This window comes from Perissodus microlepis, chromosome 18, assembly GCF_051167445.1.
Source record: "Perissodus microlepis isolate ML-2025 ecotype Zambia chromosome 18, ASM5116744v1, whole genome shotgun sequence".
Taxonomy (NCBI): Eukaryota; Metazoa; Chordata; class Actinopteri; order Cichliformes; family Cichlidae; genus Perissodus; species Perissodus microlepis.
This window is the reverse complement of record NC_140478.1, coordinates 17,879,710-17,903,844: the sequence shown is the minus strand read 5'-3', so window position 1 is coordinate 17,903,844 and position 24,135 is coordinate 17,879,710. Positions and strand designations below refer to the sequence as shown.

The 24,135-nt window shown below is 39.6% G+C and overlaps 2 protein-coding genes and 1 pseudogene across 3 annotated transcripts in view; 2 read left to right on the top strand and 1 right to left on the bottom strand.

Annotated features, from left to right (window-relative positions):
• Positions 1-432: 432 nt before the first annotated feature.
• Positions 433-5,318, top strand: LOC146367669 (tubulin beta-2A chain). The gene is made up of 4 exons (XM_084913414.1): positions 433-686; positions 1,091-1,199; positions 2,317-2,427; positions 3,926-5,318. Exons 1-4 carry the CDS (start codon positions 630-632, stop codon positions 5,008-5,010), a joined length of 1,362 nt encoding a protein of 453 aa, XP_084769540.1. The 5' UTR covers positions 433-629; the 3' UTR covers positions 5,011-5,318.
• A 2,187-nt stretch (positions 5,319-7,505) lies between these two features.
• Positions 7,506-15,323, bottom strand: dsg2l (desmoglein 2 like). The gene is made up of 14 exons (XM_084913411.1): positions 15,142-15,323; positions 14,525-14,647; positions 13,727-13,882; positions 13,509-13,650; positions 13,230-13,393; positions 12,827-12,961; positions 12,509-12,694; positions 12,139-12,419; positions 11,890-12,032; positions 11,572-11,793; positions 11,077-11,307; positions 10,663-10,790; positions 10,229-10,570; positions 7,506-10,127 (listed from the first exon to the last, which is right to left on the bottom strand). Exons 1-14 carry the CDS (start codon positions 15,193-15,195, stop codon positions 9,114-9,116), a joined length of 3,321 nt encoding a protein of 1,106 aa, XP_084769537.1. The 5' UTR covers positions 15,196-15,323; the 3' UTR covers positions 7,506-9,113.
• A 2,979-nt stretch (positions 15,324-18,302) lies between these two features.
• The window catches only part of LOC146367667 (desmocollin 2-like protein), a 21,859-nt pseudogene continuing 16,026 nt past the window's right edge, over positions 18,303-24,135 (top strand). The window contains exons 1-4 of the transcript XR_014797611.1: positions 18,303-18,416; positions 19,222-19,312; positions 19,406-19,614; positions 19,707-19,811. The product of XR_014797611.1 is annotated as a desmocollin 2-like protein (transcript). The remainder of the gene's footprint in view (positions 18,417-19,221; positions 19,313-19,405; positions 19,615-19,706; positions 19,812-24,135) is intronic.

Sequence of the window (24,135 nt, the reverse complement as noted above, 5' to 3'; positions counted from 1 at the left end):
GCCCTATTAATGACTTTTACCTCTTATCTCTTGAGGACCAGTCTTACATAGAGTTGGTTATTTAATACATTTAGGTAACATACAGTGGCACAACTAGCTGGAGAATCTGTGCCTTCTAAGGAAAGGTGCGCTACTAGCCTTAGCTAAGCCTTAAAACCCACAAAAGCCTTAAAAACTGGGCTCGTTTCTACAGGTAGCTGCTTAAAAGACGACTGGGATGAATCAGCAGCTGCAGTCTGGAGCATTAAACTGGTAAAGTCTGACATCTTCTAATAGCGAAATTAATTATGTGGATCTTTTAAAACATCCCCATTCGAGTGAGAAAGCCAACCCTTTTTTTTAATGCTTGCCTGTATGGGACAGGGTGATGTCAGGGCCATGATGCGGCATGATCCGCTGGTCCACTGCATCAAACCGGGGCGCTCCCATTGGCTAACAGGGATGCTGAGGATGCTGCGTTGTGTATAACGTCATCTGACCAGCAGCACGTTTATCTATCTCGCCGGCTCAACACTCACCCGAGAAATGAGGCAAGTCCTGATTTTGAGAAACACCGCGGCAAGACACTGAAGAGTGGACGTCAGTTAAAGTCGAGAAAGGACGCTGCCTGCACGCATCCGCAGTTCACCATGAGGGAAATCGTTCACATCCAGGCTGGTCAGTGCGGAAATCAGATTGGGGCCAAGGTATAAATGTCTTCATTTAATCTCTGAAGAAGGGATCTAAAGGAGTAATTTTCATTTAAATGCGGAACGTCACCGCGTTTGTGTGCCTTAATAGTTTACAAAGCGCGGTTAGTTTGGCACATTTAAATCGAAGTGATTACAAATCTGTCTTTAAGAGTTTAATATCGATCAATCACGGATTAACATACCTATATGGAGCGGTTCAGTCTGGTTGATCTTTCAGGTGATGTGGCCTGCGCTGCTGCGCGTCATTGTGCCACCAGATGCGCAAAAACTAAAACAAGGCCTGACGCACACACTTCAAACTTGCTTCATGTTTTCGTTTTTGCTGTGTTACTCTAAAAAATAAGTTAATTAATTAATTTTTAATGCTAATGAATAGTAATGTGTTTGTCTCGTCTTAGTTCTGGGAGGTGATAAGTGATGAACATGGCATCGATCCAACCGGTAGTTACCAAGGTGACAGTGAGCTGCAGTTGGAGAGGATAAATGTCTACTACAATGAGGCATCAGGTGAGAAAGAAAAGGTTGCTTTAATATAAACCACATGCTTGCATCTGAATTTTCCACTATACACAAAGCAGCTTTTTTAACCACTGATCATTATTCTTGCATGGCCTTATGCTACACAGACCTCATTTGACTGTCACAGTTTGCTCATGTCACTAATTTAGCTGCAGTGGAAACTAGGTTCCGCTATGAGTGAAGGGACACAAATGAGGACAGTGCACCTGCTAAAAATCTCTTTTTCTGTGTCCTTGTCTCACCCCTCCCCCTCTGTCTCTCTATAGGGAGCACAGGTATCTGCAGTCTCAGTATAGCTGAACTCATGCTCAGTATCTGATTTTACTGGTGCCTGTGTTGCATGTCCTTCTAAATACAACCTGCTTTGTTGCTCACAGCTGCCGTACATCAAGCAGCCAATCAGTGCCTGGTAAATAAAGGCGCAGGGATAATAAAGAATTAGTATTTGTGTTTCATCATTAGGCCTCATGTTTTCGGTCAACATCTCAATCCACATGCACCCAGGGTTGATATCAAACCTTTGACTCATCTGCATTGGCAATAAAGGACAACAATCTACCCATATCCTATTTCCCAGCAGCATGCATTATTGATTCTTTGTTTCCACGTTGCATGCCGGCTTCAGTGTCACGGGGGGTAACTACCTAATGCAGACTGAACAAAACAAATTGTCCTTAAAATAAAAAGTGCAGATTTTATAAGCAACATTAAAACTTCAGCACCGAGCAAGAAAGTGAAACGAGGCAAAGTCAAGGAAGACTGCTTCTGTGTCTGAATACATCCTGCAAGACTCAGCACTTTGAAAGCCCCACTGGTTTAGATTAAGCTGTGCAGCACGCTGCAGCAGTTTTGCAAGAAGGGTGACAGACAGAAAGGGTGGGGCAAGGCAAAAAGCAAGAAAAGAACAGAAGACGCTTTGAATTCCCAGCTTAATTGACAGGCTTGTATCTTTAAGGAAATGCTGCTTGCGAATCTTTTGAAATATGCTGAGGTTTTTCTTCATGGTTTACTGCCGGTGTTGCTGAGGTTACTGAGACTGTTGATATTTTACTCCACCCTTCCATCCATTACCCCTCCACATCCCTCCCTGTCCTCGTATTCAAAGGCAGCAAATTTGTGCCCCGAGCCATTCTGGTGGACCTGGAACCAGGAACCATGGATTCAGTTCGCTCTGGTCCATTTGGGCAGCTATTCAGGCCTGACAACTTTGTTTTCGGTGAGTTGACAATAAATCAGGATCAGACCATTCATCCTGAACCGACTCCACATGTGTGAGTCATCCGTGCATGTGTGCAGCATGTGTCTGACCTACTGTCACAGACAATGAAGCTGCACTTCGTTTCCACTGCACTGCACAGTACTATATATTCTGGGCACACAGCTCCTGCAGTCCCTCGGTGATGCATTGCCCATGTGTCGACTGAGACAGCTCTTGTGGTGACTTAGCAAAAATAATAATAATGGATTGGATTTATATAGCGCTTTTCAAGGCACCCAAAGCGCTTTACAATGCCACTATTCATTCACTCTCGCATTCACACCCTCTGCCCTGGGGCAGACTGACAGAAGCGAGGCTGCCATATCACGCCATCGGCCCCTCTGGCCAACACCAGTAGGCGGTAGGGTAAAGTGTCTTGCCCAAGGACACAACGACCAGGACAGAGAGCCCGGGGATCGAACCGGCGACCTTCCAGTTACAGATACGCTTCCCAACCCCCTGAGCCACGGTCACCCACAAAATACAGTCTATGTGGAGATTCTGCAGCAGAACAGAAAGCAAATAATAATATGAGGGCCAAAAACATTTATCCCAAGATGGCAATCTATTTTGTCACTGGATAACAAGTGCTAACAAGTTGAAAATGGCAGATAAATCACTTACTGATGCTTTCCAGAGAAATAAGTTATTTTGAATTACAAATTGGTTGCCAAGTTTTAATCAGCTTTCTAAGAAGTTTTGTGAAACTACACCAAGGCTCACTTTTGTTTTGAGTAAACTGGTAGTCCACGCATGGAAATATTATTAAGATGGCAATGCTGATGTTGTTACTTAGAAGATCTAAAATTTCACAACAGCTGCTGTTTTGCTTAGCTTGTCGATACATATCAGACAAGTGGGAACCTTTATTATCTTGCCAGTTTCATTTGACAACGTTTGACAAAATTATGGCAGGTGTTGACCACTGGTCTTAATTTCATGGCGAACCATCCAGTCGATGATTTTCAAGACCAATATAGATACCGATATTCTATGATCTTTGTAGTGCTGCGAATATCTACTGCGTACAGGGAAGTTGAAGAGTGCCCTCTGGTGGACAAACTATGCAGCCACAACACTCATAACATGGTTGAAGGGTGTTTCTCCTGTCTCTTTTATTAATGCTGATACTGATAGATTGGCAAATAGCAAATATCAGCTGATAGTATCAACGTATCGATAAATTGTTGGGCTATAATTATGAATAACTGTAACATATTTTGTATCCAACAACTGACAAGACATATCAAAACTATCAACTTCATCTTGATGCCAGATAAAAAGTTAAATAATCACTAATTTATTATGATCCATTGTGTATCACTATTGTCTGTGCAAGATTTCGTGTCAGTCAATTCATTCTTTGGTCACAAATGTAAAACCTTTATGTGTATAGATGTGTTAACTAAAACAATATTTTTCAACATCAATTGTCTTTAAAAATTATTTCATGCAGGTCAAAGTGGAGCAGGAAATAACTGGGCTAAAGGTCACTACACCGAAGGAGCTGAGCTGGTGGACTCTGTGCTAGATGTGGTGAGAAAGGAGTCCGAAAACTGCGACTGCCTTCAGGGCTTTCAGCTCACCCACTCCCTGGGTGGAGGCACAGGTTCGGGAATGGGCACACTGCTCATCAGCAAAATCCGTGAGGAGTATCCTGATCGCATTATGAACACCTTCAGTGTCATGCCTTCCCCGAAAGTGTCTGACACTGTGGTGGAGCCCTACAATGCCACTCTCTCTGTACACCAGCTAGTGGAAAATACAGATGAGACCTTTAGCATTGATAACGAAGCTTTGTATGATATCTGCTTCCGCACTTTAAAGCTAACCACACCCACCTATGGAGATCTTAACCACCTGGTATCAGCCACCATGAGTGGTGTGACAACGTGTCTCCGCTTCCCTGGACAGCTCAACGCTGACCTCCGTAAGCTAGCTGTCAACATGGTGCCCTTCCCCCGCTTGCATTTCTTCATGCCGGGCTTTGCACCTCTGACAAGCAGGGGCAGTCAGCAGTATCGTGCCCTCTCCGTGCCAGAGCTCACACAGCAAATGTTCGATGCCAAGAACATGATGGCAGCGTGTGACCCCCGTCACGGACGCTACCTCACCGTGGCAGCCATCTTCCGTGGCCGTATGTCAATGAAAGAAGTGGATGAGCAGATGCTGAGTGTGCAAAACAAAAACAGCAGCTACTTTGTGGAATGGATTCCAAATAATGTCAAGACTGCAGTTTGCGACATTCCGCCCCGTGGCCTCAAGATGTCCGCCACCTTCATTGGCAACAGCACCGCCATCCAGGAGCTGTTCAGGAGGATCTCAGAGCAGTTCACCGCCATGTTCCGCCGCAAGGCTTTTCTCCACTGGTACACAGGGGAGGGAATGGATGAGATGGAGTTCACTGAGGCCGAGAGCAACATGAATGACCTTGTGTCTGAGTATCAGCAGTACCAGGATGCCACCGCTGATGAAATGGGTGAATACGAAGAAGATGAAATGGAGGATGATGAAGAAGTCCGCCATGATGTTCACCACTGATTCTAAAACACAACGAGCCAGTTCCTAATAATAACAGCTGTTGGAGTGCAATGAGACCACAAGATGTACGCTAGGGATGCTGATTTCACTAAATGTTGTGGTGTGCAGATAATGGTCAACCATAGTTGTTTAGCCTATATTGCGGTGAATATAAATATAGCCTTTACTGACAATGACAGTGAATGGTGTTAGAATCTAAAGTTATCCAAGTCATGCTATGTCAGTGTCAAAAAGCAAGTACAGTTTTGTAACAATAACTCAAATGTGCATTCTTTTCCTCATGTCTCTAATAAAAGATCCAGTCTGTACTTCTTGTCAGGTATCTTTTTTCAAAGGTACATAATGTGCAAAAGCTACGTCGAAATATGTACAACCCACATAGCTTGTGACATCTTGATCTATTGCATTGTTTTGCAAGCAGGTATCAGATTGCCACCCATCCAATCAACGACAAAGAAGCCCAACCCAAGTAGGAAGGTTCCCAGCAACAGCGAATAAACAGCCTGTACAGTGCACAAAGGAAAAGTTTAAAAAGAATTTCAAAGCACACAGTGATCGCTGATCTCACACTATAATGCGTAACATCAAAGGAACATGTCAGGGTTGTGACTTTCACACGCACCTTTCAAAGTGCGTGAAAAGTTTTTTAAACGAGAAATATTTTATGCTTCTTGACACACCCTAGTTTGAACTGTGAATCCAAAATTTTCCATTGGAGAGAGAGAGAGAAAAAAGGAGACAGACAGAATGTCAATAAATAAAAACTTTATTTTGGGTAAATTATCCAGGGAACAACACAGAATACTACTCTGAACCAGTTATCCCAAAGGAAAGAAAACAAGGAAGTTGTTTTTATGACTGAGAAACAAATCTGGCTCGTTACAAGCTTTTAGTCAGATTACCTTACATGGGGCCAAATTACAAATTACAGGTCATAAATTGAGCCACCTTTTTCTTGTATGTCACAAAAGAAGAAAAGTTCATTAGCAAAGTTGCTCAGAGCTGTGTCTACTTTAATGCTTTGCATGTTGACAGCTCAGACTGAGGTTTGAAAAGAAAAACTTTGCAAGTGATCCACTTCTGTCCACAGAGGAGCAAAGAAACAAAGCAGTACATTGTCACCAGAAACAAAACATTAAATGGGTTTAAAAAAGACGGTTGGAACTGTTGATTAAACTATGTATCACAACTACATTTTATTTTGGGAATTAAACAAAACAACGCCCTGATAATTTTAAAAAACATGTTTAATGATTATAACGTTAATGCCAATTTTGGATTTCAGTGGCAACAAGAGCTGCCTTCTTCCACATCAAAAAGGCCATACGTCAAGAACCCTCTGAGAGCTCGAAACAATGCTTCCCCACATTCAATATGGATAAACTGAGCCTCGGCTTCTCAAATACACATACTTGACAGGCTGTGATCTGTCCCCTGTGCAGCTGAGCAGCCTCTGTGACGCTAATGTATTCTCTAGCACTTGAAGTTATTGAACAGTACTGTTTTCTTAATTTGATTACTATTCCTGACATTTAATGATACATTTGAAGTTGTAACTACTTTTTTTGTTTGTTTGTTTGTTTCCATACCACACACTAGCTCAGTCGGTCAACCATTAACACCCAGACACCCTATGCGGACAGACTGCTATCTGAAATTTGAGCTAGAGGCAGAACACCCTCTTACTTTGTGCACTTCACAGATAGCGAGCATATAATGCTTACTTTGTTTCTCGAAGGGAAAAAAAGACACAAAAAAGGAAAGCGCTGTTCCTGCATTATCAGTAACCGAAACCTGAGTTTCTACTTTACTTTCTCCTCTGTTTATGTGAAGCATGAATGAACCTTTGTCAGTCAACTACAGAGAAACCTGTTGTATCCCTTCTATGCAGAAACACTCCTGTCGGGTTGGAAAACCCTGAAGCTAATGCTTACATTTTAACGTCTCTACCTGCGGCATGTTTTACTTGACATGCAAATGTGCAGTTAATTTGTTGGTGATCGCCAAGCCATATGCTTAAAACACATTATTGGAAAAAAAAGTTTTTAACTTTGAAGAATTGCTTTACATACACTGTCTCTTTCAATTAACAAACTATGTAGAACTATTATATCAGCTTATGGTCAGTTTCAAATAAGGACTATTTTTTCCATATATGTTTACTATTGTATAAACTTTTTCAAATGTAACCAAAGAATCTGAAACTAAATTGTTTATATATGAAATATATAATAAAATATATTACAAATATGTTTATATAAATATAAATAACTTAACAATAACAATTGAATACCAATTAATGCTCATTTTCATTCTATCTGGCAAATAGTATAATGTTTGATATTTTGCAAAACAGTCCTCTGGATATCAATTTGCATAATTTTGCATATCACATGACATCCAAAAGCTTATAATGTTGTAAAAAGAACAGTTTGGGTGATATGCAAGTAATTTCTGAAACATAGTTCTTAACTTTTTTTTAACTCAAAGATGTACGATAAATCGTGTCATGTGTGAAATCAGAAAATAAAACGTGTCAAGCAGATTCTTTTCTGTTTGAGTTTATTGTGATACAAGTTGAAAAACCCCTTAAAATAAAAACATCTTCATTATCCCCGTGGATTAGCACTGCACTGCTATATTCTTACAGCATTTTAGAAAGCAGGTTTAAAAATACAGGTCAGTAGCAAGAACAGCAGCATTAAACTGGCAAGCTCATCCCATCCCATCCCATTACACACACACACACACAAAATCTATCTGGTAATGATCCCACAAAATACATTTCTTCAGCTTTGGCACTTAGATCTCATGGAATTAATACTTATATATATATATATAAAAATGCATACTTTCAGGAAAAATATAAAAATAGTGCAACAATTCAAATAGAGGATGTGTTATTTGAGCACACTCAGTATTTATCTAGTTTCTGTACAGCTTCTGAACACATTATGAAGTAGGCGAACGATCTAACAGTTAGCATGACAACTTTAGTCATGGCTAAACAAATATACCAATGTACAAATTAAGCACCTTAAAAATCACAACACACTAAAATAATACACCAGTCTGTGCAATAAATCTAATATTGACAGCCTTTAAAGATAAATGAAAAATCTACAGCCTCACCCTCTGCCAAAAACCGTGTTCGTTTGAAGACTAATTATATATACATTATATGTTAAAAAATTACCGCTAAGCAGAGAACAATCTTGTGTGGGAATTTTCATTGCAAAAAGTCTTTACTAAGATTTATAGCGCTCACGTTGTGTTTTTCTTGGAGAGTGGATGTATCTGTTTAGGCCTAACTGTTGCGCTTTAATTGAATATCAAGTTCATGCATGTGATTTCTGGCTATTGACTAATTCAGTACCGTAACCACTAACCAAAACAGTGCAGCAGTTCCTGCTCCTACAGCAGCTTGGCAGGCTGGATAGACAGGATATGCAATGATCTGACAGTTACACCCTTACCTGCCCAAGGTAAGGGTGTAGACTTGTTTTTACTTTACTTTCTCTTTTTAAAGGACACAAAGTTTACGTAAAACTGGTTTAGGACTAGTTGTTTTACTGCCCCGAAGCCATATTAGTTTTGTACCTAAAACAATGTAGCACATATAGGTCTGTTAAGTGCACTCAATGTTTTGTTTTTTCCCCTCGGCTGGGTTCTAATAGCACAAGTCATGTAAGACCGTGTAGAAATGTTACCCTTTTTTTCCTCTCTATAGTCAACACTGTATTGTATTCCCCTGCTGTTGACAGAACTGAATTTTGACATATCATTCAAAACAAATACAAGCTTGGTATAGAAAAAGAGGAGATGCTATTTTAACTAGTTTCAGTTTGAAATTCCAGCCTCTGATGGCTAAGTGCACCTTACAGTCCGTATTACATACTAACTTCTCAGGTTGGTGGATGAGAACCTACAGTATAAGACTTTAGGTCAAGCAGACCAAACTCCAGTTTATACCGCAATTAATAATCTGCATTAATAGAAATACAGCATGTTGATGTACTGTAGTACATTCCAGTCCAGTCAGTATATCATTACATGTCAAAACAGGAGTAATATTTGTAGCGAGGCTACAGAAAATGGTTGCTCTAAGCTCTTGAACTAGACTCCAAATTTCTCTCTGTCACCAAGACCTTTTTCTGCTGCACAACCACTCTCTTGGTCCCATGTGACTTGGGTGTGACTGTCAGCTTAGCTTCCTCATTTGACCCTAGAGAACTGTGCGACCCCACTGATAAACCCTGAGCTTTCACTGGCACACTTCGGACTTCAAAGCCCTGCTCTGCAGACCTTTGTCCAGTCTGCACAACGCCCTGCGCTAAATGCACACCTTGCTCCCCTCCTGAGGATCCATTCTCCACCACTAATAGTTGTCTAGACCTGGAGATGGTTCCTCGTGAAAGTCCTTGTGCTGCCTGGCCTGTTGCTTCACCCATTCCTCCCTGTCTATCGACAAGTACCACACCCTGGGAACTTTGGAGGCCACTGACTTGCACCAGCCCATGACTTAGCCCAGCTTGGCCTACTGAACCCACTGCCTGCTGTGTGCCTCCTGCCACAAGCATTACTTGGGGCTTGGACTCGACTACATACATGGGTGTAGCAGCATAGTACATAGCAGGTTGCTGTATGAGCAGTGTCTGACTGGGAATCACTATGTTGTCCTGGACGTGTACATTGGGAAGAGTTGCTGAACTCTGTGCTCTCCCAGTGATACGTTCCTCTTGGATAACGGTAGAAGAGCCGGATGATACATTGGAGGTATTTAGGGTGTTAATATTGACGCGATCCCTGTCCCTGATGGTTTCTGTGTGACTACGGACATGTGTGTGTGTGGATGTGGAAGGCCTGAAAGGAGAGACGGGTCTGACTGGAGTTGGAGAAACTGCCACATCTACAGATTCAGTGACCATGGTTGATCCCTGGCAAATCTCAGCCAGGGTTTTGAATTTAGGCCCGAGGTCATTAAGGAATGCAAGATCATCATCATTTTCAAGAAGGCTGCAGCAGCCTACAGAACCTGCCAGCGACTCTTGTCCCTCATAGTTGTAGATCAGCATACTGTCCTTCACCTGAGGTTGCTGTGCAGCATGATCGGATTTCTGCAAAGAAGTGGGGATGAAAAAGAATAGATTACAGCTTCAGACATGTCTTTATCTGACCTGAAAGACTGCAATTTCAACTTAACTTAGGGATCACTTACTCTTGAATAGTAGTCCCATAGAAATTCCTCAGATAGAGCTATGCCATCCCATGCCCCACCTCTGTATTGAGAAAAATTCATATCTTGTCTGGCCATCGTTCCTGTATTCAGGAAGTCCATATTCTGTCCACTGGAGTATTTGTACTGGTTGTACAGGTTCATGTTGTCAGCTGTCATATTGGATGTGTATATATCTCTGCCTTTATAGGGCCCTCTTCCACCTGCTCCTCCTCCTCCTAACTCAGTCAGCCCTCCAAAGTATCCATGTCCCTCAAACATGTTGACATCCTTAGTCACTGAACCACCATCAACCTCCACTTGGACATGCATAAGAGGAACCTCCTGCAAGAGAAGTGTGGGATCCAGTCAGATAAATTTGATTATCAAACGTTCAGAGTTGAAGGTGCCTGCACACATCAAAACTACAGTAATACCTTGTCTTCTCCCTGTCCCTCAGTGTGATATGAGATCAGCTGTTGCTTTGTGTCGTATGGAATAGACTTGAAATCGCCGATAGCCGCTGTACTCCCACACAGGCAGAAGAGCAACAGGAGAGGCACCACTGAAAAACAGGCACATTTTCCACTAGATCAAAATAGGCTCGACTGATTAGGTCAAATTAAGTCCAATAATCAATGAATTACTTTAACTGAATAAACAGATTTAACAGGAAAGGAATGTATTTATGAAATAACCGGCATCTGTGCGTGACACAACTACTCACATTAGTCAGTCTCTCTAGGCCTGCTACAACATGTACGATTAGGCAACCTTTTAAGTGAAAGTATGGAGAACCCCCCCCCCATAAACTAGGAAGAGTAAAATCCTCAAACAAGGGCTCTACTCACAAAGCAGCAGCAGCAGTCCCAGCAACATCAGCAGAATACCCGCAGCTCCAAAAGTTGCAGTCGACGTAGAGCGCGACACACAAGATTTGGTGTTTTTATTGCAGGTACATACAGTCAAATCTATTATCTGAGCATCAGCACATGACTTTCCCTGCTGGTCTGTGATCTTCAGTGTCACTTTGTGGACGCCAGGCCACACATAGTTTTCTTCTCGCAGAATGGCTGTAGTTTCTGAAGAAAGAAATTAGTAAATTAAGAAAAAAAATACTGCACAAAGTGTTTACTTTTTGTCTTTTTGTCTTGCAACGTGTAAGGAAGTGCACATGGATAACACTCAAAATAAATGCTTAAAAAAATAGCAAGAAACAATTTTTTTTCTAAAACACAATATACAATTTGTCCATAAATGCCTTTACTCTTAAAGGAAGCTCAGACGGTTGATCTAACAAGGTTTTGCTGGACTTTGCCGTACAGTGACTGTTTACATGGCATTACCATTAAAATGCTCCACTCTCCACTTCCCCGTGGTGCCCTCTTCAACCACAGTAAATTCAAATGGTGATGAATTGGGGAAGTGGTCTTCATCTACAGCAGTGACATAGATCACGCTATCCTGAAGGCACATGGTCTGAGTTTTAGAGGTCAGTCTTGGGCAGTGATCATTGAAGTCCTCCACCTGAATAGCTATGGTCCCCGTAGCAGTTTTTGAGGGCAGATCTGAAAGCCAGTGGAATGTAAGATCAATATTAATCTGTTGGGTACGATATTACTCCTGATTAGACTGATGTTTGCTGCCGTGTTAACAGAACTCACCATTGCTGATGCATATAATTTCTGCGTAATATGTTCCATTGATCAAGTGCACGGACTCTCGGTCAGGGAGTTTGCTCAGCCTGATATCTGCTGTCTTTTCATCGATAATCAACCAGTTGTCAATGTCACGGTGTTTGACATACCTTGAAGAACACATGTAAATTAATGTAAGAACAAAAATAAACTTTTCATATTCAGTGTAAGAATCGGTTGACATATGCGCAGGCGACACTTTCAGTTTAACTGTACCTCACGTTGGTGGCAATCTTTTGTGTGTCAGTGTCAATAGCAGCGTAATTAGTTATGACTTTGCTGAGGGAGGTGGATGTGTACTCCTCTGAGACAGTCACCACTTTTACGCTTGGTTGGAAACGAGGTCCCTCCTTCTGATTGACCACATTAATTGTGACTGGGTAGGTTTTGATACCTGTTGCCCCTGTCGCAGACTGACTGCTGCCAAAATTATATGCTGCTTTGTTGGAAACCATGACACGCAAGTTCATCACCTTCAGTTCCTCATAGTCGAGAGCCTGTAGATAAAAGGGTAATGCATGAATTTTAACTCTGCTGGTCGAAACACATTTTTTCTTTTACCTCTAATTTCCACAGCACTCTTTACCTTCCGAACCATGATAATTCCCTCATTGGTTTTTGCATCCGTAGTGATATCGAAATAACCTCCCTCATTGCCTGAAATGATTTGGAAAGCAGCCAGCCAGTTGTCTGTGTGAATTAGGTCCATATCAATGGCTTTTATCCTCATAACTTCCACACCGACGGTGTTCTCTTCAATACGCCCTTCATACTGCAAATAAAGTGCACATGAACAACAACTGTTTTTGAAAAAAGCTTACTGTTGACCACTATGAAAACAAAAAACAAGAAAAACTTTACACAAGAATAGATGGGCTAGATGTAGTAAAGGTGGAAGACCTACTGTTTCTTTTTCCAGCGTTGGAATGTTGTCATTTATGTCGAGAAGTCGGATCTCGACTTCTCCAGTTGACGTTAGTCCTCCTGGGCGTCCATTTAAATCACAGACTTTAATCATTAACTTATATGTATCTTGTTTCTAAAAACAAAAGTTAGAAATGATTATTTCACAGATGAATATGTTGGAATATGTACATGCAGTGTGGTGAATAAAATTTGACTAATTTCTTACAAATTACATTTATAATATGAGGTTGTACTATAACGATGAACTTGGGGGCTGTGACAAAATCTACATACTGTTACTGATTTGACTACAGTCTTGTGAGTTGGAAGCTTTTCCATTAAATAATTGTAGAGGCGCAAGATGATTTTCACAATACCTAAAAGGTCATAAATGGGCTCACCTCCCGATCCAGTGAGGTACTTTGAACCATGAGCTCTCCAGTGTGAGAGTTCATCCAGAACAACCCAGCTGTGTTAGCCTGCTCAACAATGCTGTATGAGAGCTGGGCGTTCTGTGTTCTCTCATCATCGGCATCAGTAGCTATTATTTTCATGATAACAACACCTAGGAAATCGAAGGTAAATGAAAAATAGCAACTCCGGTAAATGAAGTCAGTTAAGGACAGGATTGTTTTTGTGATCCATCAAATAAAAAAAGACACAAACAAATCTTAACATACCTGATCGACTAGATTCATTGACATATCTAAATTGCTTTAATTGAATGACTGGCGCGTTGTCATTCTCATCATCAACGGTGATATTAAGGTCAATGTAGTTTTCAGCCTGGGTCCCATTGGTGTATCTTGCCACACCTCTTAACTATAAAGCACAACTGTATTAAAAACTGATTCACTTTGTAACTCATGGCTCTTTATAAAGAGGATTTGACTCTTACACGATAGAAGGCAATCTCCTCTCGATCTAGAATAGAATAGACTCTCAAACAGCCGGTGCTATGGTCTATACGAAATCTATCAACAGGGTCCTGGTCAGCACCAGGCCCTGTTATATAGTAGAGCATCTTCGCATACTCCTCCTTATCAGAGCGAATCTGAAATTCAGATACACAAACAGAATGAATCCATCTGGAAGGCCAAAACCTTCAGTTAACAACGTAAGAAAACATTTACTGAACATATTATACCATATATTTAAAAAGTTGTATTTTAAAATCATAATTATAGTAGAATATATTTATGATAAATATAAGCATGACAAATATTGCAGGTTGTCATTCAGACTGCTTTGAGACCATCTGTGCATACATCAGTTAAACTCTGCAGTTACTTAACATTAGTAGGTGAGTTATGAAGATTAATACACTTTAGAACAATAAACAGGGTTGTGTAAAAAAAAAAGCGCACAAAGCAGTATCTGTCATTTGTCTCTGTGTCTGAACTGACTCATTATGAATATGGCAGTCTGCCAGTGTCTGCCTCTGAAGCAACTCTCACATATTCTTGTTAAAGGCAAGTAAGTGAAAAGCAAAGGTGGCTGAAGGACATGCAGCTCTTGAAAATGATTTCTTTCACACAGTAAAATACATTAAAACGCATTAAACTGTTGCTTTGCCAGCATAAAAAAATATTTGTATGACTGTGGAAAATAATATACATATAAATATGTATATTTATATTTGTAAGATGAAAAACATTAATTTTACAATGGAATTCTTCAGAAAATAAATACACACTCTAGTAACGCAATTAAGGCCGGTGTAATCATGGTTCTCAATTAGCTTTCGGGGCGGTGCGATCCAGTGTCTCTTCTGCCTGTGCAGCAGTCGTCCATTTCCTTCTGCTCCCACAGGAACAAGCTGCAAATGAACAAAAAGCGAGGAAAAGGTACATTATTATACAAATCTATCTATCTATCTATCTATCTATCTATCTATCTATCTATCTATCTATCTATCTATCTATCTATCTAATGTGAAGTCCACCCCACCTGCACATTATTCCCACTGTGTTATGATGTAGCAGAATATCTAATAATGTAATCATTACGTCTGCCTTACAAGTGGACCTGATTAAGACTTTGTTCCCCGAAACTTTCCTCCCACGTCCCGTATGGCGAAATAAACCAAATGAACTGTCCTGTGACCTTCGAATAAAAGTGATAAAAGTGATGAAAACGCTTCTCTTTTTTTCTTTCTCTTTTTTAACAGGAAGATTAAGGACATATCATCTTCGGCATCTTTAGCGCTCACATACACACCACAAGCCAGAGCCACACCTGTATAGATCCGCTTTTCTCCATTCGACACTAAATGCGTAGCAATACATTGCACGTACTGAATGTGTTACTTACAGCTTGAAAGAACGCCAGGAGAATAAAAATGCTGCTTTTCAGTAGTGATCCCATCGCGTCTAGAAATAAAACAAAATGTTGTCAATCCTCGAGTAAGAGTTCGGCTTCAGTTTGACTGCATCTGCAGCCTATTGTTAACTGCGTTTACACTTTGACCGTCCGAGGGGTAGGAAGAAGTTTTACAGCGCTGGGCGGTTCTCCCCCCCCCTTCCCCCCCCCTTGGTTACTCATGACTGCTGATAACAGGCGGAGAAAGGTGGAGTCCTATGTCCATTTTGTTCTGGTCTGTAATATCTCCGAGCAGCCCATTGTTTGTTATGAAAAACAATATGAACTAGACCGAAACAAGAGGGAAAGACTCCAAAATGGACCGCGTGAATCCAAACTATAGACTATTTGACCATCTAAAACTGCAATTTTACATTTCCACTTCCACACTACATTCTTTTTTTTCTTTTCTTTCCTTTTTTGTGCACCTAAAAATGTATCACAGTCCTTTTGCCTAACGTGCTTTCCCACTTATCTGAAAAACTTTACCAGTGCCCGTGAAATTCCTAAAGAGTGCACCGCTAGTGTCTAGGTTCCCAGCTCGACTAGCTGTTGGCACACTCACAGTTTGCTTGCCAGGCTACACGCAAGGTTTATTCTGAATGGTCAAGGCGTGTTGCGACAGTACAATAGGAAATTAATCTGATTACTTATTTTGCATTAACGAATAAATCAGACATGTTTCTGATAATACTGGAATTACAAAACAAAAATTACAAAAATCTTTCTTTCTTTCTTTCTTTTAATTAAGACTAAAATTTATGTAATACCTTTCTTGGTGAGCATTTAAAAACACAGCACAGAGGTGGATGGTTTCGATTGTGTCATGACTTATAACAAAAAACATCATAAAAAGTCTGAGGGTGCTAATACCTGCTAATAAAGGTACTATTTTAGATAATGACCAAATAATTGTTTAATTTAGTAGTCCTTATGAACAAAGGCCAGATCAACTTTTAAGCAGACACATGTGACAGTCTTTGAGGAACATTTCTGATTATGACACCTCACATTCTTCAGTTTGTCCAGCACACACTTCCAATAATACAAGTAATAATACACTAGTATTAGTGATTCAATCCTCTTAAGCACCTAGTTTCACCTGAATACTTCTCTCCTACACATGACGTGAATGCCTCATTTGGCACTCATCCAAAGGGTGGTGAAAGCTGGGTGTGGTAGGTGTTTTAGGTGGATTAAAGAACATTCTTACCTCGGGGACATGTGTGTCACTGTTGCAAAGTGAGCTGTTCAATTAGTGCTAGTACTCGGTACCTTTAAAACTTTGCTTCTCAAAACATTTGGTCTCAGCCCTGCAGCATTTGGGTGGAATCCTGGCAAACAAACAAGGACATTTCTTCGTCATCATTTTGCAACGTATGTGTTCAGACTAGAAGAGCTAACTGGATGAAGTCATGTTTTAATGACACAAAAGACACTGGGTGAATTTAATCGGAAGTGAAAAAAATGGCTGAAAATATTTCAGTTAAAGTTCACATTTTGGGTTTCTCCAAACTGCACAACTCAGCAAAAGCAAAACATGGTTACTTATAGAATGTAAAAACATCTGTTATGACTAATCTTACCAGGATACTGGAAAAAGTAGTCAGAAATAGGGAGACCGGCTGAATAACCAGAAGTACAATAGGTGTCTTCTACACAGGCTCGCTTAGACTCTAAATTCTGTAAACACACAGAAGCCTGAGCACAACGATAATTAACGGGTTTTTTTAATATAATAAAATCACATGGTATTTTGCTGTGTCTGTTTTGCATTTGCTGGTAAAGCGTTAAAGTTGTAAGCACTTTCATTATGTCCACGCCCATGACTCCCACCATAAGTCTTCCTGACATTTTTCTCACCTTTCCTGTTGCAGGCCCATATATCCTGCCTTCAAAATGCTTTCATAAACAAGGTCAAGCCAGTAGAGTATTTCCGAACTGGACGTATTTTAAATGACGTAGGGCCAGTGTTTCTGCTGCTTTACTTTTATCAACAGTTTATAGAGATAATGAGTGTTTCGCTGTGGTTACACAGTCTCCCCCACACCAGGCTTCATTCAGATCAAATTCCTGTGGTGTTCAGAGCGGAGCTCAAGTTTGTTCCTCCTACACTAGAGCTGCAGTCAAGAGAGGAGGAGCAAACAGGGGTCAGTCTCTGTGTAGACCTGAGATAAGCCTCCACAAACAAGCAGACAGACCAGTATTTCTTCAAGCGCCTATACTTGTAGCATGCCATAGTGTTATAAGACTATTACTATTGCTTTGTACTGATGCATTCATATGCAAAATGCATAGGGTGATCTGATGTAACTGCACTGTCAACAGTGTCCTGCTTTGTAGAATGTGGATCCAAATGCAAGACTCAGAAGCAGAACTAAACTAAAAAAACACAGCTTTACTGCTGGAGCTTACAGAAAATATGAAACAAAGCTGGCTGGAGCCAAAGACACCAAACTGGGAAATTAAAGGGGAAACACAGAACACTGGTTTAAACAGCATGTGGGGAGGATGAGACCAAGAAAAGAAGTAAACTGATAGTCTGTGGATGCATATTGAAGTCCAATGATGGTTCCCAGACAGTTAAGCAACTAGAAAAAAAATAGAGGGGTATATAAAGAGTATCAAATGAGACCACAAGAACAAATTCACTTTACCGTTACTTAGCAAAGGAGTTGACCATCATTTATTTGACCTTTACATGCTAAATACAAATATGGTATACTGGCACATTTATATATATCCTTTTTATTTTTTAATTTGGACACCAAACTGTCCACCCCCTGTCATTTCTAACATGTCCCACATTGACAGACACAAATACAGTGTTTGGCTCACATTTACTTTTTTGGAGACCTGGTCACTTTGATAAATGCAATATGCCTCACGTGTATTTGTAGCAAGGGAAAATTACATTTTTAGTTGTGTATTGCAGTAAAAGAGTAATGTTTCAGGGAAAAAACTATATATATATATATATATATATATATATATATATATATCGTAAAAATATTTGGAACTTTTGGGGGGGAGTTGTTTTTCACAGTTGGCAATGAGGAGCACAGTCCAAAGGTACTGTGCTTGTTTGAAATTTCACTTGTTGCAACAGATACTGCAGCTGATAAATGACCACCTGTTAGAAGCGGGGGCACAGACAAGTGACAAAGCTTCTTCTTTTTTATTCAAAAATGGCAAAATGTTTTATTTCCAGCACCTGCCTAATGTTGGTAAGTGTTTCTAGTTTTCTTTATTCCACTGTTAGGGATGACCATGGGTATTATAACAAAGGTTCAACGCAAAAGCTAAGTAAGTAGGGATTACCTAACATGTAATTAGTTCCATGTACGAAAACTCACTCTGACCTTGCAAGTTAAATTTGCCATGCTGTGTGAAGAAGAATTCAGAGTTTACAGTAAAATCGATGATTTCCAGTATTTTATTTCATCACTTGTCTACTTTGATTAGTACTGATACTTGTTAAGTCGTGTAACCTGTATTTTTTTAAAGAGCCACGTCTTAGGTGAATTTAAGGCATTCCAACTATGCTAACTTTAAACCACTATACTGCTACAACTAGTTTTAAGTATGCATGACTGGGGTAGGGAGGATTGTAAAATCTTATTAAAAAGTGTTAAAGCTATCCTACGGATAACAAATAACTACATTTTCCCTGTACTACTCATTTTTCAGTTTTTCAAGACAGTCGGTGATAAAAGCATTATCGCTGTGAGAGGGAAATGAACTGAATTATAATTGTGATATACTGATAAATATTGCCAATTTGTAGTTGATACACAAGGCTATTTTTAATGTCAATATGTAACAATCCCAGCACAAATATTCTGTGAGCTGTAATTGCAGATACACAAAGGGCTGCAGTCATCCTCAGTCTCGCCCACAATACATTTCTCTTAATGCTTGCTGTCTGTTACTTCTGTCAGTGCTGTTTGCTATAGCAAAAATGTTAATGCCCAGAAGCATTAACAACATTTAAACGCGACAAGCCAGTTTGAAACTCACCTTCACCTTCAGATCCTGTCCTGTGTGGAGTCGTGCTCTCTCCCGAGGTCTCTCTACGTAATTGTACCTGAAACAATTCCACCTGAATACCAAGTAGCAAAAGGTGCTGCTCTGCTTACTTTTTTTTTTTTTTGAAAAAGTGTTGTAGGCCGACTGTTTTGTGTTTTATGGCTCTTTTTTAACTTTCCCTTTTCAGTTGAAGCAGTCAGCTGTGATGCCAAATCAACGCTGTTAACTGTGAAGGACCCGAGTTTTACAATAAACAGTAATAGAGCAGTGGTAGCTTTAACGTCTGTCTCAGTGGCAGAAAGAGGACGGACATTTTTTGTGTGCGCTCAGGACAATAGTGGACCGGAAAGTAAGATGAAAGTTCACCTTGTCCCCAGTACAATGCTGAAAAAACATGTAAGACAACTGCATATTGTGATCCGTTTATACAGCTCAGAAAGCACGGTGCGTTTTTTTCTAACATATCCTGACTTGTTGGAATGTCACAGCAACGAGGCCAAGGATTCCCGAGTCGGTCTAAAAGACGCTGGGCACCTCCGAACCTCAACGTAGTGGAGAATTATGAAGGAACCTATCCAAAACTAATTGAAAAGGTGAATTGAATGTATAATTCATATAATTTACGCAAATTTTCACTGACAGTACACATTGTTCTCTTTTCTCACTTCCCCTCAAATCAATCCGATTCACCCAGGAGTCACACCTGTTAATTGTGTGGATGCTTTAAGGCATCCACACTATTGAGTTCCTCTTGGGACTTCCGTACTCTTTTTGGCACTTAACTACTTCCACAATTTTCAGCCGATTTTCACCGTTCAAATTTTAAACTATTCTGCTATTTCTGCTAATGTGTGCTATGTCTTTTGGTATTTTTCACTATTATACTTTTTAAAATATTAAGCTTAATTTGTCCCATTGAAATGAATGGGAAACTTCTGCAATTCTGCTAAAATTTGCTTGTTTTTGAAACTTAACTACTTCCTCATATTTTCACGTAGAACAACCATTCAAACTTTAAAATGTTCTCAAATTATTGGGCTATTCAGGTATAAATCAGCTTTTTCAAATCTTTTACCGTTTTACTTTTATGCCTCTTAAAGTTTTCAGTTGCAAAATTGTGATTTTTCACAAAATACATGCGTTGTTATGGTTGCTATGCACTTGGCTTCCAGTGTGCCACTGAAGGTTTTGCAGTCTTCTCTTCATGTCCGAACAACTTCTTGCTACTTGCTCAATTTTCACTCAACTTCCACAAATTATACATCAAAACGGAGGTATTTTTGCTGGCTTTCCGAAAATGTCACTATCATTGTTGTGGGATTTATAGAATTTTGGCAAATCTCCTCAGACCAACACAAAGTCGCAAAACTCTCCATAGAAAGTCAATGGAGAGCTTGTTCAAAATCACCGCTTGATTTCTGTAATGAGAGGCATATTCGAATCGTCATATCTCCTTAACGAAGCAAAGTTAAGACATGAGGCTTGTCCCAGTATGTCTTCAGACACTCCTGACGCTCACAATTCAAGAATTATTTTCTCACCTATTACCGTTCTGAAATGAGTTAGACTTGTTTGAGGGTAGGAAATTCGTCCTTCGCTCAGATTTCTTCAGATTTCAAACTCTGGAAATGAACCACTTTTTTCTCTCGTCATATCTTTTTAATGGATTTCCACAGAGACCTGAAAATTTCCATGATTGTTCACCAAAGCCTGCTGTCTCTTACGGTGAAAGAATGATTTTGATACTCCAAATAGATTTAGAGTTAGAAAGCGTTGTTTGAGGGCAAGTCAAGGCAGTTTTTGCTTTGCTCTACTCAGTTATGGTGCATTAGAAGTCAAATATCTTTAATAATTCATATTTTAATGATAAATTGTCAACACTGGAAGATTCCCCCATCTCTTCTGAACAAAACGGTGTAAGAATGACCGTTCTAGCCCCTACGGTTAGGAAATTATGGTCATTTGTTTGAGGGGAGTCGTCCTTATGAGAAATAGACTGCAAAAATCCTGTCTCTCTGTGCTGCGTGCACCTGTTTTGGCGGGAAAAAGTGCACAGGCTCTCTGATTGGTGGATTCAAATTCAGCAGCTCCCAGGCTGCTTGACTGAGCTAGAAACTTACTTCTCTCTCCCTGTGTGTGTGTGTGTGTGTGTGTGTGTGTGTGTGTGTGTGTGTGTGTGTGTGTGTTGTGTGCGTGTGTGACAGAGAGAGAGAGAGAGAGAGAGAGAGAGAGCCTTTTTATGGGATGATCTCATTGTAAGATTCAAATTCAATATATTTAGACTGGTTGACTGAATTGGATCTTGTGTGTGTGTGTGTGTGTGTGTTGTGTGTGTGTGTGTGTGTGTGTGTGTGTGACAGAGAGAGAGAGAGAGAGAGAGAGAGAGAGAGAGAGAAAGCCTTTTTATGGGATGATCTCATTGTAAGATTCAAATTCAATATATTTAGACTGGTTGACTGAATTGGATCTTGTGTGTGTCTCTCTCTGTGCATGTGTGTTTCCATATGTGTCCATATTTGTGATTGTGTGGCTGTTATATTTTTTTTTGCCGATTTTTTTCATTTAACAAGTATATTTGAGGGACCCTTAGCATGTTCAGCATTTTTTCAGCTGTCCATTTTGCTTTTCCAATTTTTCTGTTTAAGTTATTACTATTGTGCTAAATCATAGCATTTCTGCTGTTTTATAAGATTTGTGCTAAATATAGTATTTCTGATTAATTATAGTTTTTCTACCAAATCATAGTATAGTATTTTTTCTTTTTATAGGATTTTTATAGGATATTTATATTGCTTAATATAGTATTTCTGCTTTATATAGGATTTGTGCTTAATATAGTACTTCTGCTTATTATAGGATTTGTGCTTAATATAGTATTTCTGCTAAATGTAGTATTTATGCTTAATCATAGTATTTCTATATATTACTGCCAGGTCCCCAGGCAGCCAATCCTCTGTGAGGACTGAGGCATTCAAATTTACATATCAGGGCCTGCACGGCTTCCCAGCCAGCCAATCATATCTTAGGGATGAGACATTCAAATTTACAAATCAGGGCCTGGACGGCTTCCCAGCCAGCCAATCATGTATGTGGGCTGAGGCATTCAAATTTGCATATTGGGGCCTTCGTGGCTTCTAAGCCAACAAGTCATCGATGTCATATATCTCTAAAAATTCATATTTTAATGATAAATTGTCAACACTTGACGATTCCCCCATCTCTTCTGAACAAAACGGTGTAAGAATGACCATTCTGGCCAATACAGTTAGGAAATTATGGTCATTTGTTTGAGGGGAATCCTCACTATGAGAAATAGACTACAAAAATCCTGTCTCTGTGCTGCGTGTGTGCACCTGTTTTGGCGGGAAAAAGTACACAGCCTCTGTGGATTCAAATTTAGCAGCTCCCAGGCTGCTTGACTGAAAACATGCTTCTCTCTCCCTGTGTGTGTGTGTGTGTGTGTGTGTGTGTGACAGAGAGAGAGAGAGAGAGAGAGAGAGAGAGAGAAAGCCTTTTTATGGGATGATCTCATTGTAAGATTTAAATTCAATATATTTAGACTGGTTGACTGAATTGGATCTTGTGTGTGTGTGTGTGTGTGTGTGTGTGTGTGTGTGTGTGTGTGTGTGTGTGTCTGTGTTTGTGTGACAGAGAGAGTGAGAGAGAGAGAGAGAGAAAGCCTTTTTATGGGATGATCTCATTGTAAGATTTAAATTCAATATATTTAGACTGGTTGACTGAATTGGATCTTGTGTGTGTGTGTGTGTGTGTGTGTGTTTGTGTGACAGAGAGAGAGAGAGAGAGAGAGAGAGAGAAAGCCTTTTTATGGGATGATCTCATTGTAAGATTCAAATTCAATATATTAAGACTGGTTGACTGAATTGGATCTTGTGTGTGTGTGTGTATGTGTGTGTGACAGAGAGAGAGAGAGAGAGAGAGAGAGAGAGAAAGCCTTTTTATGGGATGATCTCATTGTAAGATTCAAATTCAATATATTAAGACTGGTTGACTGAATTGGATCTTGTGTGTGTGTCTGTGTTTGTGTGACAGAGAGAGAGAGAGAGAGAGAGAGACCCTCTTTAGGGCAGCATCTCATTGTTGGAAAAAAATATAATATATTCAGACTGGTTGACTGGCATAGACCCTCCGTGTGTCTCTCTCTCTGTGCATTTGTGTATACATATTTGATTTTGTGTGCATCTGTTGGCTGTTCCTTCTTGTTTTTTAAATTTATTTTTATTTCTTTATTTTTTTTTTCACAGGTGAACAACAATTAGTTTTGAGGGAACTTAACCATGTTCCGTTTTTTTTTCAGCTTGTCATCTTACTTTTCCAGTATTTTCACTTAAGTTATTACTATTCTGCTCAATCATAGTATTTGTTCTAAATCATTGTTATTGTGCTATATTGTAGTATTTCTGCTAAATCATACTATTTCTACTATATTATATTTTTCTTTCTAAATATAGCATTTCTGCTATATAATTGTATTTCTGCTATGTTATAATATTTGTGCTAAACCAGAGTATTTGTGCTGAAACATAGTATTTCTGCCAAATGATAGTATTTCTGTCAAATTATAGTATTTGTGCTAAAACATAGTATTAATTTAAAATTACAATATTCATAGTTCATCACAGTGTCTCTGGTAAATCACAGTATTTCTGCTCTGTTGTACTATTTTTCTAAATCATAGTGTTTCTGTAATGCTTAAGTATTTTTGGCTAAATATATTCTTTCTGTTATCTTATACTATTTCTCCTAAATTCTTGTATTTTTGAGAAGTTATCATGTTTCTGGTAAGTTACAATATTTCTGCTAAGTTCTGCAATGCTATTGTATTTCTGCCAAGTATTATGTTTCCTCTAAGATATTGCAGTTCTGCTAAGTTATTCCATTTTAGCAAAGTTCCTTTGC